This window comes from Stenella coeruleoalba (assembly GCF_951394435.1).
Source record: "Stenella coeruleoalba genome assembly, chromosome: 8".
NCBI classification, from domain to species: domain Eukaryota; kingdom Metazoa; phylum Chordata; class Mammalia; order Artiodactyla; family Delphinidae; genus Stenella; species Stenella coeruleoalba.
The window spans coordinates 22,133,733-22,150,851 of record NC_137154.1 but is presented as its reverse complement, the minus strand read 5'-3'; the positions used below and the strand labels follow the sequence as shown (position 1 = coordinate 22,150,851).

General features: G+C 38.6%; 1 protein-coding gene across 6 annotated transcripts in view; it reads left to right on the top strand.

The window, feature by feature from the left end:
* IFTAP (intraflagellar transport associated protein) overlaps positions 1 to 17,119 on the top strand; it is an 89,412-nt gene that overhangs the window by 39,515 nt on the left and 32,778 nt on the right. For 4 of the 6 annotated variants that reach the window (XR_013829313.1, XM_079928229.1, XM_079928230.1 and 1 more), the window contains 2 exons: positions 538 to 604; positions 11,446 to 11,585. Coding sequence is in view for 5 of the 6 variants with exons in the window: in XM_079928229.1 (XP_079784355.1) it covers positions 538 to 604; positions 11,446 to 11,585 (207 nt within the window). In the remaining variant the exon portion in view is untranslated. Of the gene's footprint in view, positions 1 to 537; positions 605 to 11,445; positions 11,586 to 14,418; positions 16,871 to 17,119 lie in introns of those variants that run through there. The other 2 variants (XM_079928232.1, XM_079928231.1) reach the window with 2 other exon arrangements.

Sequence of the window (17,119 nt, the reverse complement as noted above, 5' to 3'; positions counted from 1 at the left end):
CACTTGATTTTTTGCTCTGTTCACCTCTCTTGTGATTACCTGGGGCAGGATGATTTTGTCTTGAATGAACCTTCTCCCCTGCTTTCTGTAGTTTCTACTCTCTCTTTGGAGTTTAAAGCGCACTGTTGTGAGAATAGCCAGACCCACCACCATCATTTGCTTGAGGAGCAAAAGCAATAAAAGAAAACCAAAAAATAGAAACATTGTTTCAGACTGTCTTGATGGTGGTATATATTCTGGGATAGAATCAGGAACAAAAACTTTTCAAAAACTTCCCAGACTGTTTTTTCCCTTTCAGTATAGAGATCTTACTGTGGTGCCTGTGAAATCCCGGCCAACTTCCAGATTTAGTGCTTCTTTCAGATGTCTCTGGGAAAGCACAGTGAACACAAAGATCTCTATCTGGGACTCAAAAGTTAATGAGAAAAGGAGATTCATTTGCTCACTTGAGTGTTGTGGAAGTGGATTCACTGATTCTTAATTGCATATTTTTCTCTAGGTCTAATTTGCATAAAGATGATGTTAATCCTTTTCTAGGTAGACAACTTCCTTGATTTAGAAGATTTGGACTTGGATGAAGAGATTAAGCCCCAAATGAGTAAGAGTATGCTTTCTGTTTCCTTTCTACCACTGCTTGACCTTTTTCTCTACAAATAAGACTTTAGACAGCTTTTCTTTTCTTTCTTTCTTTTTTTGGGGGGCAATCCTTACCTCTGCTTTCCCTAAGATAGGAAAAACTGGAGTCCTGCAGTCTCTTTTTTGATAATAAAGATTTCAGCTGAAAGGTCATACAAAACTTGTTGAAGGTTGTAATGTCTTTGGTCTTAAATGAAGGAAAGGTGTTCTTCCTCCCACCCCCCACCCCCATTTACCATGTGATTGATTTTTGGATAATTGTCTCAGAGTCATTTAAGTCAAACCCTTATTTCTTAGAAGCACCATGTTGTAAATTGAGATTATTTTTGAGTGCTACTTAAAATATCAGTTGATCATAAAAATTATGAGAATTGATCATAAAATAAACAAAAAAATAAAATCAGAATCTTTGCTTTTATAAATATTTATTAATATGTAAACCAAACAATTAAAACTAAAGATATAGTGTGAATGTTTTTTCTGGGGCTTTCTCTGAGGTGTATGTAGATGAGGCCTTTTCCTTTCTTGGTTAACGTTTCTGTGTAAGACTAGGTATCCTTTGTTGCTCAAAGGGGCTTTGAAATATGTTCAAAATTTGAGTTACTTGTTTTGAAAACTCTCATTCCTAATTTAATGTGTAAGAATATCTCAAAATTAGTTGAATGTTAGGGAAGGGGCAGTTTCCATGGGGTTTTGGTTGTTGGTGCTTGATTGTGTTTACAGTCCTTAGGTGGTCATAAACAGCGACTATGGTCATTATTGTTGGGGAAGGGGGCTTCTTTATAATCACACAGGAGTTAAAGTGCAGGGTGTAGTTGCTTGGGGGATGGCCACTGTCTGTGAACTGACCGTATAAGCCTCTGCTTTGGCTTCTCTGCCTGAATTTGAGAGGCTTTGGTAATTGGAAGCAATTAACATTTTTATACTGCTTCCAAACATCACACTACTCTGTTGAAGGCACTGTTACTCAAGCACTCTATTAACCAGTAGACTTCGCACATTTTTTTCCGTACTTGCTTGGTTCAAGGGAGATCAGAGATCTAACAGAATCACAGAGGTTCTCTTAACTTTAATGCCTTAGGCAGCTCTGAATTTCTTTATTAGAGCAGTTTAGAGGCTCTGATTGGATTAGAAGGGATTGCTGAGGATTTATGAGGAAGCCAAATTTGTAGAGCAAGCCCACTCTTTCTGGGTTTTGGGTGATTTGGGGAAAGGGAACAGATTCCTGGGTCCTGTTCCTAAGAAAGAGTCTAATTCAGAAGGTCTTTTGTGGCATCTAGTGATCTGCATCTTTAACCACTACCCCAGGGGATTCTGATATGGTTCATCTGTGGGTGATACTTGGAGTCTGCACGTATACCTTTGCAACATAAAATTAATTTCATAGGAGGGCACAAAAGTGCACAGGTTGAACATTTTTGTGATGGTTTAAACTTCTTGCTTTCTGCCAGTAATGAGAAGGTCTGTATACTGACATAATCCTGCATAGCCAGCGAATTTGATTTTGGTTGTATCAATATTTTAAATTAGTCTTCTTACCTTTTCCATTATTTTCACATTGTTTTCTTTAAACTTTTTTTTTTTTTTTGGCTGCGTTGGGTCTTTCTCTAGTTGAGGTGCACGGGGGGCTACTCTTCGCTGTGGTGCATGTGCTTCTCATTGCGGTGGCTTCCCTTGTTGTGAGGCATGGGCTCTAGGTGTGCAGGCTCCAATAGTTGCAGCACACAGGCTCAGTAGTTGTGGCACCCAGGCCCGAGAGCGCACAGGCTTCAGTAGTTGCAGCGGGCAGGCTCAGTAGTTGCGGCTCATGGGCTCTAGAGTGCAGGCTCAGTAGTTGCGGCTCATGGGCTCTAGAGCGCAGGGTCAGTAGTTGTGGCACACAGGCTTAGTTGCTCTGCAGCATGTGCGATCTTCCCTGACCAGGGATCAAACCTGTGTCCTCTGCGTTGGCAGATGAATTCTCAACCACTGTACCACCAGGGAAGTCCCTCTTTAACCATCTTTTAAGTTTTTTTTTTTTTTTTTTTTACCAGATCTGTTTCTGTTGTTTAAAAAATTGCAAAGAAATGTCTCACTAGTATGATTTTTCTGGAAATGAGGTAACAGGTAGTTTTGCATTTGTGTGTATAAAAGCTTACTGAGGCTGAACCAAGTCTCAGTGGACTTGGATGAGCTAGTCAGGACCTTCCCAGGTGTAAAATAATGTGAAAAGCCAAGGCTAAAAAGCAACCTAGACTTCAGTGATCTATTCCAATTACCAAAAAGACCACCAAGCTTCACAATTTTCATAATGCACAATCTGGGTCATTTGAAAGGAAAGAAAAAAGAAATAGTTGTGCCAGGGTGAATTTTAGATTGTGTCTGATTTGTATGACACTTAAGGAATGGGAGCAGAAGGCGAATATTTATATCAGATGGGAAACGTGACATTTTAAACAGGCAAGTTGCTTGTATAATTTTGGCAGCTGAGGGGTTTACTGATTAGATTCTGTTGTTATTGTTTAAGCAACAGATTTGCTTGGGGCAACAAGGAAGTGAGTTGCGAACTTTATTTGTTCACCTTTTTCATTTTCATAAATATTTTCCAAGATTCAGGCGCTTGTTTCTGTCCTGATATTTGGCTTATTGTTTTGGCAGCCCAGGTGGAGACAGTTTTTCCAAGCAGACAACTCAGTGCCGTGCTATTGACCAGTTGTTGGAGGGAACCTTGGCCACAGAGTTTGGTGCCCTGTGTTTATTTGATGTCACATTAACGATTTTTTCCTCCTTTGAGATAAGATAGTTAACCTGATGGTTAGTTACTGTCATGCTCCAGACTGTTACCCGGAAAGATTATTGTTTGGAATAGGTATTAGTTATTATGCTTTGGCCATTGGAGTAGGAAGAATCTTCTGGTCGTCTTTATTTTTTACCCCCTCAGTTGGACCAGCATGTTCTCTGGATGAGTGCAGAAGGTCAAAGAGATTTTTTGAGGCCTAGTTTTCAGAATTATACTGTCTTATACAAGTTTCTTGACCAGTGGGTATACTTATGCTATGGTTGATTGTGTTGGATGAAAATGGGCAACTGATTCCTGCTCAAAGATTGGCAGCCTTATTTGATTTTCATTTTCAGTCTCTCCAGTACTCCCAGTTCTAATGAAGGCATCACTTTCTCTGTCTCTCCCTCTTTTTTAAAAAAATTCTTTCCTTATCTGCAACTTTAAGGCTTTATGTAGACTATGAATGACCTGGACTCTTATTCAAAGATATTTAACAACTGTGACTGGATCCTGGAATAAAATAAAGAATAAAACAGATCTGGTTCCTGTCCTTGGAAATTCATAGTTTATTGGAAGAATCAGACATATCACAAATATATAATTACATATGCTCTAGATCTCATGAGAGCATATGGCAGGGGAATTTAATTTGTCCATGGATCAGAGAAAGTGCTGAGAGCCTGAGATCTAAAGGATGAGTAATTATTAACTGGGTGAGGGGTGGGTACGAGCATAGGAACAGCATAAGAACAGTGTGTGTAAAGGTCCTGAGCTAGGAGAAGATGGCATATTTCAGCCAACATAGAGTTTAGGCATTTCATTTACTTTCCACTTGGGACTGTTAAAAATCATTCTTTCATTGCTTCGAAGATCACTAAAAGATCATTGAGAGGGAAAAATCCTTGCTTCAAAATGTTCCTCTATTGCTGTTCCTCCAATTTTTTTTTTTAATGTGCAAACTTATCCATCTATTAAATTCAAACTTGAAAGCCATATCAACCACAAAGGCAAATGCTTCCACTCCATTCCTGAGAAGGAAACAGAATTGGGATGATAATTCCACCCTTTCAATAATTCCTCTATTTATTTCTCCCCAAGGGTAAAGGAAGGCATTATCTAATTGGAGAGATTAGGGAAAAAAACTGATGTGTATGGATGAGACATTTTGTTTCTTCTTTTGGGTTCATGCTGTTTGGAAGGTGTATGTCCTCTCTTCTGTGCCTGTGTCACCTTTCTTATAGTAGACACACTTTAAAAGGGGCCCAGGTCTGCCTTACATGGTGGTTTTCAACCTGAGAGATACATTGGAATCACTTGAGGAGCTTAAAGAAAAACGACAATACCTGGATCCTGCCTTTGGAGATCCTTTCCCAGTAGTCTGGTGTTTGTCGTGGGCATTGGCAGTATTTAAAGCTTCCCAGGTGACTCTAACATGCATTTGAAGCTGAGAACCATCTCTAGACAGATGTCTGGAGGTATCACTCTCTGAGCCCCTACTCTAAGGGCTCTAGGGATATGAAGAGGATCTCCTTATACCTGGCTGGATTCATGTCATCTGTGCAGACTCCCTGTCAGGTGGGGTAGTCCAAGGTCTAGACTTGGAAGGAAAGTTTGATAAGTAAGAGGGCAAATTGTGACTGCAGGACAAGCTCTATTTTCAAAGTCAGCTCTATTAGTTATAAAGCTCATATTTTGATCCCCATCTTTTTGACTCCTGTATGGATTTTTCTTTTATTTCTGTATTTAAAGTAGAGGGATATGATTTATTATCACCGTCAAATGCCAACTCCGCCCATGAAGTAACTCTTCCCTGACCTTCCTGACCTTCCCCTTGGATGGGCAGTAATCTTCCTCTGTTTACATTTCCACTTTTATTTATTTTGCAGTTATTTTTTTTCTCAAAGTAAGTTTTCATTAATGTGTCTCTTGAAAGTGGCATATGGTTTATTCATATGCATGTACACACACACACATACACACACAAATAAAACTTCATCTTTTAATTGGTGAGTTTAATCCATTTACATTTAATGTAGCTGCTGATATATTTGGCTTTAAATCTCTTATCTTACTATTTTGTTCTCTATTTGTCCGGCCAGTTATATGTGCTTCACTCATTTTTTGCCTATTTTGGAGTAATTGAGTATTATCATATTATTGTTTCATTGCCCTTATTTTTGCTGGGTAGAGAATTCTAGGTTTGTAATTATTTTTTTTTCAGAATTTTTAAGACGTTATTCTATTCTGTTATGGTGTTAATTTTTCCTCTGTTGAAAACTGTCGAAAGACCAAGTGTCAATCTGATGGTTGCACATTGGAAGGTAATATGTTTTTTACCTCATTTGACTACTTTTATGATTTTCTCTTTGTTTTTGTTTGTCAGTAATTTCACTATGCCCTGGCATTGTTAACTTTGTATTTGTTCTGTTTGGGGTTTGTAGATTCTTGTAAATGTTAGGAAATTCTCAGTTCTTATGTCTTCAAATATTACCTGTGCCCAGACTTTTCACCATGTCCCACATGTCATTTACGCTCTTTCCTGCATTTTCCATCCTTTTTTATTTCCTTTCTTTCTTCAGTCCAAATATGTTCTACTATCTATGTTCTAGTTCAGTAATACTTTCTTGAATTGTATCAAATATGATGTTAAAGCCATCAATATTTCAGTTATTATAGTTTTCAAGAGGTCTGGAATATCTATTTTTATAGATTTTAGTTCCCTGCCAAAATTTTCCATTTTTGTAATATATTTATTGGAATATATTAATTATTTTAAAGTTCCTGTCTCATAATTCCAATAACTGAGGTGTCCTGTGAGTCCATTTATATTATTTTCCCTTTTGATCTGGTGTCTTTGTATACCTGGTAATTTTTGTTTGAATGCTGAACATTGTATATAAAATATTACATAGGCTCTGGATGATTATCTTAATCTTGTTTTAGAAAAGCTTCTCTTCAACATTTTGTTAGAAGTTAGAGTAGTCATAGGTTATCTTAATCCAATGTGGGATTGAGCTGATTTGGTAACTGGGTTTCAGGCTTTATGAGGGCTGCTCTACTTCTAGTTCTTGCTTACTGCTAGGGTGTAGCCCTTCAAGGTAAATCACAGCCCCTCCTTCTTGGAGATCCCAAACTCTATTTTTTATCTTCACAGCACTGTGAACCTGCTGGTAGTTCTGCTAAGCTTCTCAGCCTCTTAATCTATTTCTTCTTCACTTCTTGGTTTTTCAGCCTCTGCTTACAAATCAGTAAATGACATAAGTTGAAAAACAGCTTAGACTCTTAGATTCACTTTCACTACTTTCCTTCTCTCCAGGATCTTGGCCCCTCAAGTTCTGGACTTCCCTGGTAGCTCTCTAATGCCTTTAAGTAGTTGATTTTTTATCATTTATTCAGCTTTTCTAATGTTCTTGGTGGGAGGGTCAGACTCATATTAAATGTGGTCTGGGAGCTCCTTGGAAAACCCCAAGGTCTGAAGGTCAAGTAAGTTGACGTTTGCACTGATGTTGCAAAAGCAATGATGGGTAAAGATGCTAGTAACTTAGTGTGAATCTAGGTAGAAGCACCAAACTATACTAGTAGTCACTGTAATCTTCACTGTCCTGAATTTGTAATTAAAGCAAATGCCAGTTTCCATTGCAAATGTCCTTGATGAAGTGGTAAAAATTATTAATTTTATTAAACCTTGAGGCTTGAGTACACCTCGTCTGCTGCATACTGAAATACAACAGTTGGATTTCACATATACATGAAATACATGAAAATTTTTTCATGGAAAAAATGAAAAACACTTTTTCATGAAAAAACACTTGTGCAATTGAGGGGTGTGCTGAACTTGTTTTGTTTCGTTTTTTCTTTCATGGGTCAACGTTTTTACTTGAAAGAATGACTGACAAAGTATAGTTCTCAAAAAGGAATGAAGTGAGCCCGTCTCTACAAGACAACAGCTGACAGTATTCATTGCCAATGATAAAATTGGCAATGGGTCAAGTGAAAATTGGATTTTTGGAAAACTTACATCCAGTACTGTGAGCTTGAGAGCTTCCCAATATTTAAAGCCTTTTCTGATAAAATTGGTAATGTTAACTAATGTGATTTTTATATTGCATAATGAAATATGTCAACATTTGAAAGATCTGCATAACACAGTGAACCACCATTTTCCAAATAACCAATATATGATGTTACAAAATCATGCACAGGAGCGCAATCCATTCAACATGTAAGATAGACCAATGGATTTTAACATAAGAGTATGAAAAATTTACTGAAAGGGTTTCATATTGCACATTGAAATTATTTTTAAAAACTTTATCATTTGTCAATATCTAGTGTGTATCAAAGAATAATATCCCCAGTTATATAAAAAGAGTATTAAAATAGTCCTCCCCTTTCCAGCTACATATCTGTGTGAGACTAGAGTTTCTTCATTTTCATCAACTGAAACAGCATATTCCAAAAATTCAATGCAGAAGCAAATATAGAATCCAGCGTTCTTCTATTTAAGACAGACATTTAAAAGATTCAGACAATGTAAAACAATGCTTCTCTTCTATTTTCTTTGTTTTTGGAAAAGAGGTTTTTTAAATAAAAATATTTATTTTAATATATGATAGTATTATTTTAATGATTCAATAAGCAAATATTTGAAATTTTAATTTCTAATATGGTAAATATTGATAGATATCACTCCCATAAACAAAAGCTCTTTGGGGTCTTCAAAAAATTTTAAGAAAAAGAACCACCTGATATAAACTATCAGAGCTGGAAGCTATGTGCAGAGGAGGCCTGAGGGCATTTCTTATCTGTATCCTTTTTGGTCTTGAGGAACACCCAAAATTTCAGGAAATTTTGGCCATTTCTACATGGCAACAAAGGAATGGATTGGTTAATTTTTATAAATATGACAGGCAGACTAAATATTATTGTCTAGATTATCAGATGTCAGGTAGATGGCTTACTTTTTAATGTTGTATTAAATTACATGATTATAGCCTTTGACTTGCTGGTCATTGGCTAAATGCAGAAAGACAAATGGCACAAACACATAGTTTATAAACGTTGGACGTTCTTGTCAGGTAGTTGAGAAAGAGGTTGAAATGCTTTCAACCAGGCTTGCCATCCAACATCAAGATTCGTTTTTCGAGAGTTGCCTTAACTCTACAAAGCACATCAGTCAAGATGGTGGTATTTAGCTAGGAGGAAACTAATTGTTTTGGAAACAATAAGGTCAGATGAAGCGTCTTAAAGATAAGATTTCAGTTGGGAAAGCTTTGCAGAGAACTTCAGAAATTCCATTCCCCATCATCAATGAATACAATCATTTTCCCCCTGAGAGAATGAATATTTAAATAACCCATCAGTGATTATAAAATGGCTAAAAGATAACTTGTGTCTTCTTTATAACTTGTGTCTTATCAGACTATTCGTGTGCATCTTGGTTTCACTCTTTTATAAATCTGTCCTATTTAGAGTTAAAGCAGTTCAATTTTTGTGTTGACTATTGTCTGATTTTATGTATAAAAATCCTACTCCTGTAAAAAAAAATTTAGTTTTTGAGGGAAAGGACTATACATATTTTGCATCATTCACAATGTCCTGTGGATAGGTAGACTCTTCATACTTGCTGTTCAGTTTAAAAGTTGAGATGCAGGAAATTAATTTCCTTTCTGCAAGTATGTGCTGACAATTTACTATATATAAGGTGTCATGTTAGGCTCCAACAGCTATGCGTTTGTGCATTTTACCTTTACACTGGAGAAACAAATGACAGGAATGGGAAATGCAGTGGATACTGAGTCATATTGTTTTGAAAGAATTGTACCCATGGCAGTGGAATTCTTATGAAATAAACCATTTTTGTTGAAAACCCTACCTTCTTCGCAAACATATGAAGGATGTGAAGAGTTTCAGCAAAGGAATTACAGAGTTGTCCCTCTTGGTGCACAGTACTGTCCATCAGATTTTAAATAGTTCTGAAAGCAGAATTGATTGTGATTTCACACTCAAAGGGATGTCTGCACTGGCAGCCAATGGGGATGGTAGATATTGGTTTTCACATTAAGAGGCTTGAACCTTTCTCTTCTTGCCTGTCTTGTTGGCAGGCCCCTAACCAGTGAGGGAGGTTAGCTTTGGACTCATAAAGGAATACTTTAGAAAGCCACTTTTTCCACCAACCTTATTGAATTTAAAAATATTACTTCTCTGGGACTTCCCTGGTGGCGCAGTGGTTAAGAATCTGCCTGCCAGTTCAGGGGACACGGGTTCAATCCCTGGTCCGGGAAGATCTCACATGCCGTGGGGCAACTAAGCCCGTGCGCCACAACTACTGAGCCCACGTGCTGCAATTACTGAAGCCCACGCGCCTAGAGCCCGTGCTCCGCAACAGAAGCCACCACAATGAGAAGCCTGGACTCTCAATGAAGAGTAGCCCCTGCTCCCCGCAATTAGAGAAAGCCCACACGCGGCAGCAAAGACCCAACGCAGCCAAAATAAATAAATTAGTTAATTTTAGAAAATTTAAAAAAGAAATATATATTAAAAAATATTACTTCTGGTTATAAAATTGTAAAATGCCCTGAACACTTACTAATCACGCTAATGTGCTATCGTAGTGACATTTCTTGGCCCTGAGTTTGGAGGTACAATCTGATAGATTTTAAATAATATATGTGGTGAAAGTGCTTACTTAAAAGTAAGTTCATGATGTGGCATCATGAGCTAGGAGCATGGGCTCCGCAGACAGACTGCAGCTGTGGCGCCGTGAGTGAGGTGGCTGGGGTGACTCTCAGTGTTAGAGCTCATTGCCTCTAAAAGAGGAAATAACAGAGTTGTTGAGAGGATTGGCGGAGTTAATGCATGTAAAATGCCGGCTATTATTATTGTTTTTATTTCTCCTAATTAATCAGGTCATATTCTATGATTTCAATAATTAATCATAGTAGAACTTCCTTCTTCACCATCCCCCTGCCCACGTGCTCAGTTTCTAGGCTGTTTGCCATGTTCCCTGTTGCTGAAGTCTTAAGAATTTTGTAATCATGTCTTTTGTGGAGGTGATAGCTGTAGTGGTGAGAGACGTATTTCAAATAAGTTTCAGTTTTTGAATATCAATACCTGCTCAGTTATCTCCCCATACATGCTGCCCTTGGCAACAACCAAGGCATGCCTGTTGTTAATTAATCACTTCCACTGAGAACTTAATTAGTGTTTTAATTAGGATCATCATTGAATAGCAGGCAGCAGCATCTTGCGCCAGCTGCAAGTTATTGGTCGCAGCCCTTCTGGTCCTGCGAAAACTTAGACGGAGGAGGGATCCTGTTGTGCTTCTGTTTGTTTTTGTCTTCAGAGAAAGCTGCGAAAGGTCATCAGTTGTTTGTGATGCATCGATGTTCTGTCACACGTGCAAAAATAAGGAAACACATCCACTTCTAATGGTCGATCAGAAAACCAAGATTGGCTTTTGAATTCTTGTGATTGTGTTAAACAAGCCGGAAACACATTGTTGTTGTTGTTTGCATGCGTTGAGAAGTGGGCCATGCGTTCTGAGTATGACAGAGTATTTCATTTTTCTGCTGGAAGTTAAAGTTCCTTCCTTCTGGCATCATTGTTTTTTAATATGTTTTTTTGAAATATTGCCATATTGTTACAGGATGAAATCAGCACTCCATTTTCTTTCTCTTCACCCCCTCAGGAAAATATGGCAAAATGAGGCAAAAGTAGCATCTTCTTGACTTACTTTCCTGTAGAAGTAGAATTGGGTTGAGGGTGAGAGGCGTGATCAAGTTATTCCGAAAACAACATTTCTCCCAGACCTTTTGGATGGATTGTAACATTGCAACTATAAAATAAAAGCCAACGCACTGACGACTTCTATTTTATAGAAAGGAGAATCCCTGAGTCAAGTTCCCAAGTGAGGACAGGCAATGTGAAATGGACCTGCTTCACTTGAGCATGTTTGCTCATTTTTTTGACTATCATAGACTTTTAGGTGACTTAGGTCAATTGTGGACTTGGTGAAGGGATCAAGTGAAATATTTTGTATTCGACAGATTTGCTGCTGCTTCCAGGAGAGGTGGAGCAGGACAGGAGCATGAGTGTTCCTTCTTACATTCCTTCCGTGGCCCAGCCTCTTACCTCTGGAGTGAAGCCAAGGCCCACTGGAAAAGGAGCAGGGGAACAAAGGGAAGAGGTACTCCACAGGGAATTCAATCCTCTTGAAATTGCCTTGATTTTGTAACTAGTCCTTTCAGAGTAATGCCACTACACCCTTGTGCTTCTGTATTTTTCTGAGATTTGGGAAGATTTACAGTTCAGGTTGCTTAATTGGGTCCCTCTCACTGCCATCTCTCTCTAATGTGTATAATCCCTTTTAAACACACAGAGAGAGCAATAATGTTTTTACGTGGAAACTATGTTTGTGTCATGATGTTCGCCATGCTACAGGGACAGTGCTACTTGGGGACTCCGCAAGAGAAAGGATGGAAAGTTTTCTTATCTCCTTTAGTCTGCACTGGCCACTTTTCTTTTTATTATTGTTTCCAAGGTCCTAAAAACATTTTTCATTAGTTAAGGTAAGGCCAGGCTGCTATAGTAGGCAATCCCAACAATAAATCAGTGGCTGAAAGGAGACAGAAGTTTATTTCTCTCATGTGGCAGTCTGTAGAGAGCCTTTAAAATGAGCAGGTGCTTCTGTGCCCTGGGGTTACCAGGGCCCAGGTTCCTTCTCTCTGGATCTCCACTGAACCTCAGGACATTGTCCTCATGTGCATATTCCAAGTCAGGTCACTGTCCTACCTGCAGGGGCAAGGGATGAGAATGTGGGAGCAGCAAGTTCCCCCAGGGCTTAGGACTCAGGGCTCTTCATCTCTGCTCACATTCCATTGGCAACCACTTAGTCACATGTTCCTATCTGGTCACTGGGGAGGCTGGGAAATGTCATCTAGACATGCGCTTCACCAGCACAGGAGAATGGAATCTGCCACATGTTAACGCCCCCAAATGCACAACTTGAAAGCCATCTTTCACCATCATTTGCAACTCATCTACATATACTTAACAAGCATGTGCCAACCAAGGCTGCTGATGGTGCTGGGTAGTGACCTTTATCACCTTTATTACTCTAGCATGAAAGGGGATGGGGCACAAGAAGTTGTTAAGGGCTCTTTATTATTGCTTCCTAATAAAAACACTAGGGTGTTCCGTGATTATTTAGTTGTTTGGGTACTAGTCTTGTCACTTGATGTTATGGAAGCAGTCATTGAATCAGAAGTAATCCACACATTTCAATTTTAAATTGCCCTTTTCTCATAGAACTTTTGTTCACTGACATCACAGAAGTCTATCTAGGATGCTTGCAGACTTATATTAAACCCCAAATTGTTTACCAGATAAACTTGCGGAGATAGCCACTTTTCAACGTGCTTTTTGAATTATAGATTGCTTTCCCTGAGTATTAAGAAACTATAATTACAAGGTGATTTCTAGCAGGAATCAGTTTCTTTTAAAGACTTGTTCATGTTCTTGACTTCAGTTGTGACCATACAAATTATTGGACCAGTCAGTGGTCAGTGGCACCTAGTGCCATTATAGAAATTGTTACAAAATGGTTTTAGTTGATGGGTTAAAAAAAAAGAATGATTTCTGGAATCAATCATATAGCCAGTAAAATGCTAGTTAAAACCCTGTGTATGGTTGTATCTTTAAAAGGAGTATAAATTTCTTCCCAGAGAATGTGAACATTTTTCAGTGTTCGAATCAAAATGATATGAACAATTTTTGTGTTGGCAAAAATGAGACATAGATGAATAATTTGCTGCTTTTTAAAGATCCAGAGTAATATTTTGGGTGGGATTTTAACTTCTAACCACTATTTGTTAGAGAAATGTTTCAGAATGTCTAGAGTCACAATACCACACCAACTCTGCCTTGGTTTAATAGTATTAATCTTATTTTAAAATACCCAATGTAGGTAAAAGAACATAATCACCAATTTCCAGCACATGCAACGGGCTGTTTTGGGTGAGAGATGGTAGTTGCTTTCTGTGATGTCAATCTCAAAAGAGGAAACTTATCCTGGATGTCCTGACTTCCTCTTAATTGCCTAATGAGAATCCGTAACTTCCTCATATGGACTGGACCTATTTAATTTTTTTCCTAATTTTATCGCTGCTTTTATACATGTGCATTTCCTCCTTACAGTCAAACGTTTTTCAAGAGCCTTCCACTTTCCCTTTGTGAATAACTTCTTGCCGTAGTTACTCTATTTTGCTGAATTTTGGAAGTTTTGAACAACTTTACTGAACAAAAAGAATTCACATTAAGAAGATGAAAAATTGTGAGTTCTTGTCCTACTTCCCAAAATATAGAAGAGGTCATTGAAGAAACTTTTGTAGTATTTTAATGGGAGATTGCCTGTTTTTCCAATTCAAAATGGGACTCTAGGGCTTCCCTGGTGGCACAGTGGTTGAGAGTCCACCTGCCGATGCAGGGGACACGGGTTCGTGCCCCGGTCCGGGAGGATCCCACATGCCGCGGAGCGGCTGGGCCCGTGAGCCATGGCCGCTGAGCCTGCGTGTCCAGAGCCTGTGCTCCGCAACGGGAGAGGCCACAGCAGTGAGAGGCCCGCATACTGCCAAAAAAAAAAAAAAAAAAAATGGGACTCTAAAATTTTTCACCTGTATAGACAGTTTATTTATCATATTACTGTGTAAGATAACCTACAGCTAAATGCTACTATTATTGATTTGAGCATTAGTTCTATTTCCTTTAATTTGCCTACATGGTACTGTGAATGAAAATGATTCCTTCTGTAATAGTGTCCCTCTTACAATAAATCATGTGAGCAATTTTAAGAAAACTAGCAATTTTCTAATAGTGTACAAATTCTGTTCCCTCAGAGACTACAAAAAGATTTCAATTAGATTTGAAATTAGACGCCTGAAATCCACGTGTTTCTCTCAGCTCCTTAGGCAAAAATAACAAGTTAATAACTTAATTCACAGTTGTTTTCTGTTTCGTCGCAGGGGATTTGGTGTTCCATTGCACGAATTCTGCTCTTTGAAATAAGTCAGAAGTTCAGTTTGCAATCTAAAAAACTTGGAGCCTTATATCTTAGAACCTCAAAATGAACCTAACTTGAAAGAAGAGAATTCCCAAAGTACGCCACAGTAGCCAACAGCTGAAATGCATAAATAGAACTGCAGCTTTACAGTATTTGAAAAGTTGTCATTTTGAAGATCACAGTGATGTGTTCTGAACTGCAGTGTACATCAGGGTTCACTTTGAATTACGTATATGCCCCTTGTCTTACAAGACCCTACATTCACTCGTGTGTGTCTCTATAAGGTTATTTAATTAAAATGCAAAAAAGTCGCAACTAGTGCCGAATTCAGTGCTTTGCGTATAGGAGACATGCAATAAGTATTGAATGAACAAATAATCAGGAAACTTTCCTCGCTATAGGGAGTGATTTTCTGGTATAATAAGATGGTTAGGGTCCTTGTCTCTTTCCTTCTCTATTGGTTCATTGCCCTCAACGTGTAAACATGTTTAAGTCTCTCCCATCCTTAACAAAATGAAAGAAAACTAAAGAAAAAACAACCTTCCCTTTACCTCGGACCCCCCTTGGCTATTGTCTAGTCTTTTTTCTCCCTTTTCATACAGACTTCAGAAACCCAACAGACTCGACTCCTCTAGTTGACTCTGCTTCCTTTCCCCTCACTCCTCATTCAGTTCATTGCAAAATGCCCTTGGTCTAATCACCTGCCTGGACATATTCAGAATAAAGGTACTTTATCATTGCCAATCATCCCAATGGACAATTTTCAGCCTTTATTTTAATGGGACTGTCTACTGTGTTTTTTACCATTGATTTTCCCTGACACACATGGTCCACTGGTTCTCTCTTCCCAGCTCTTCTCAGATTCTTTGTGTATTTCTCTGAGTGTTCTTTCCCTGCCTCCTTTGGGGGTTTTCCCTCCATGCTTCCCTTAGGAGTTGGTATTCCTCAGGGTTCCATGCTAAACCTACAGCTCTTCCCGCTTGCATACTTGGATCTGTTTTCATCTATAGGTTACTACCTTTTGTGCTTATGTCTCCAAATCTGTATCTCCAGCTTCAGACCTTTTGCTGAGCTTCAGGTTTGTGGGTTCAATTGCCTGTTGACAATTCTATCTGGATTCCTTGAGGTACATTCAAATCAACATGTTAAAAACTGAGCTTCCCTTCCATATCCAGATCAGTCATCAAGTGCTGTTAATTTCACTTTCTAATATTTTAAAATATCTGCTCTCAATGCCCTGTTCTCATTATCTTGTCTGGACTGCTTCAGCAGGCTCCCGACTAGTCTCCTGACTCCCAATCTACCCTCTGTTCAGCCTTCAGAGTGATCTTTCTTGATGTACCCTCCAAGAGGGCAGGGTCTCCTCCTGTTCTCTGCACGCCTGTGTCTCATTGTAGGTGCTCAGTTAACATTTGAATGAAGGAAGGAATTTATTTGAAATGCACAGATACCAAGTATCTACCTGCTTTCAAAAAATCCTTCAGCAACTTTTCGTCATCTCTGGGAAAAGTAGCATATAAGACCTGCCATGATCTGGCACCATCTTCGTCTCTTGCCACTCCCTACCTGACATTTTCTGCTCTGACAACACTGAACTACTCGCAGATACACATATGTGAAATTCTGTGTGTTTCTGACTTGGCCTGTTCATGAGACCTGCTTTTGTCTGCAAAGCTCGTCTTCCCTCAACCTTGTTAAATAATATTACCCTTGAAGATTCTGCTTAGACAGCACCTCTTCCAGAAAGCCTCCTCTGAATCCTTCCCAGTGCCTTCCAACCTGGGCTGGGTTAGGTGTTCCTTCTCTGTTCCTGTCACCCTCTAACTATACCATGTGTATGTGTACTTACTACATTTTACTACAATGATCTGTTGATGTGTCTATCTCATTTCTCTGTGATTTCATACAAGTCTGCATCCTTGTATCCTCAGCACCTACACAGTGCCTAGACTTTAATAAACTTTGTGGAAAGAATGGAATATATCTGAATGATTGCAGGAGACTATTCCTCTGACATTTTGATCCAGAGATGTACTGGCCACCTTGCAGTATAGAGAGACAGTGATACCCCCAAAATGTTTTAAAAGGTCTTGAGTATCATATTTTGGCATTGCAGATATGAAATTATTATTATTCTTCGTTTCTTGCTTTTATATTTCAGCATTTAACTGATTGCCTAAGGAATTAATCTAACAATGATAGCTGCTGTTAATAAGTCAGTTTCTAAGTGAAGACATTTATAAGTATATTTTTATATTTTTAAGTGTATTGTAAATGAATAATTATTGTGTTGGCCTCATATGTTTATTGGCTAGCTAGAAACTTATTTCTTGTTGCTGTTTCGGTTAATAACAAATGACTGATGAAGGAAATCATGCTCCACAATAGAGAAAAATTTCAGTGTATGAAAAAGAACTTAAAGGAAAATAAAAAACTTTTCACTTAAGGATAAATTTCTATATCTCTAGTTCCATACTGTTGGATATTACGGCCGAAAGGTGTATGGGGACCGTGGGGAAGGGAGAGGAGTAAGAAGGTGGTGGGTTGGACCCTATCTGGGAGAAAGGACTAACTTGGTCACAGGAGTCAGCCCTCGTCAGAGAGTCTGGAAGTTCAGCATACAAGCCGTAGTCTGTCTGCGTTGCTGATAAAAGGTGGGTCCT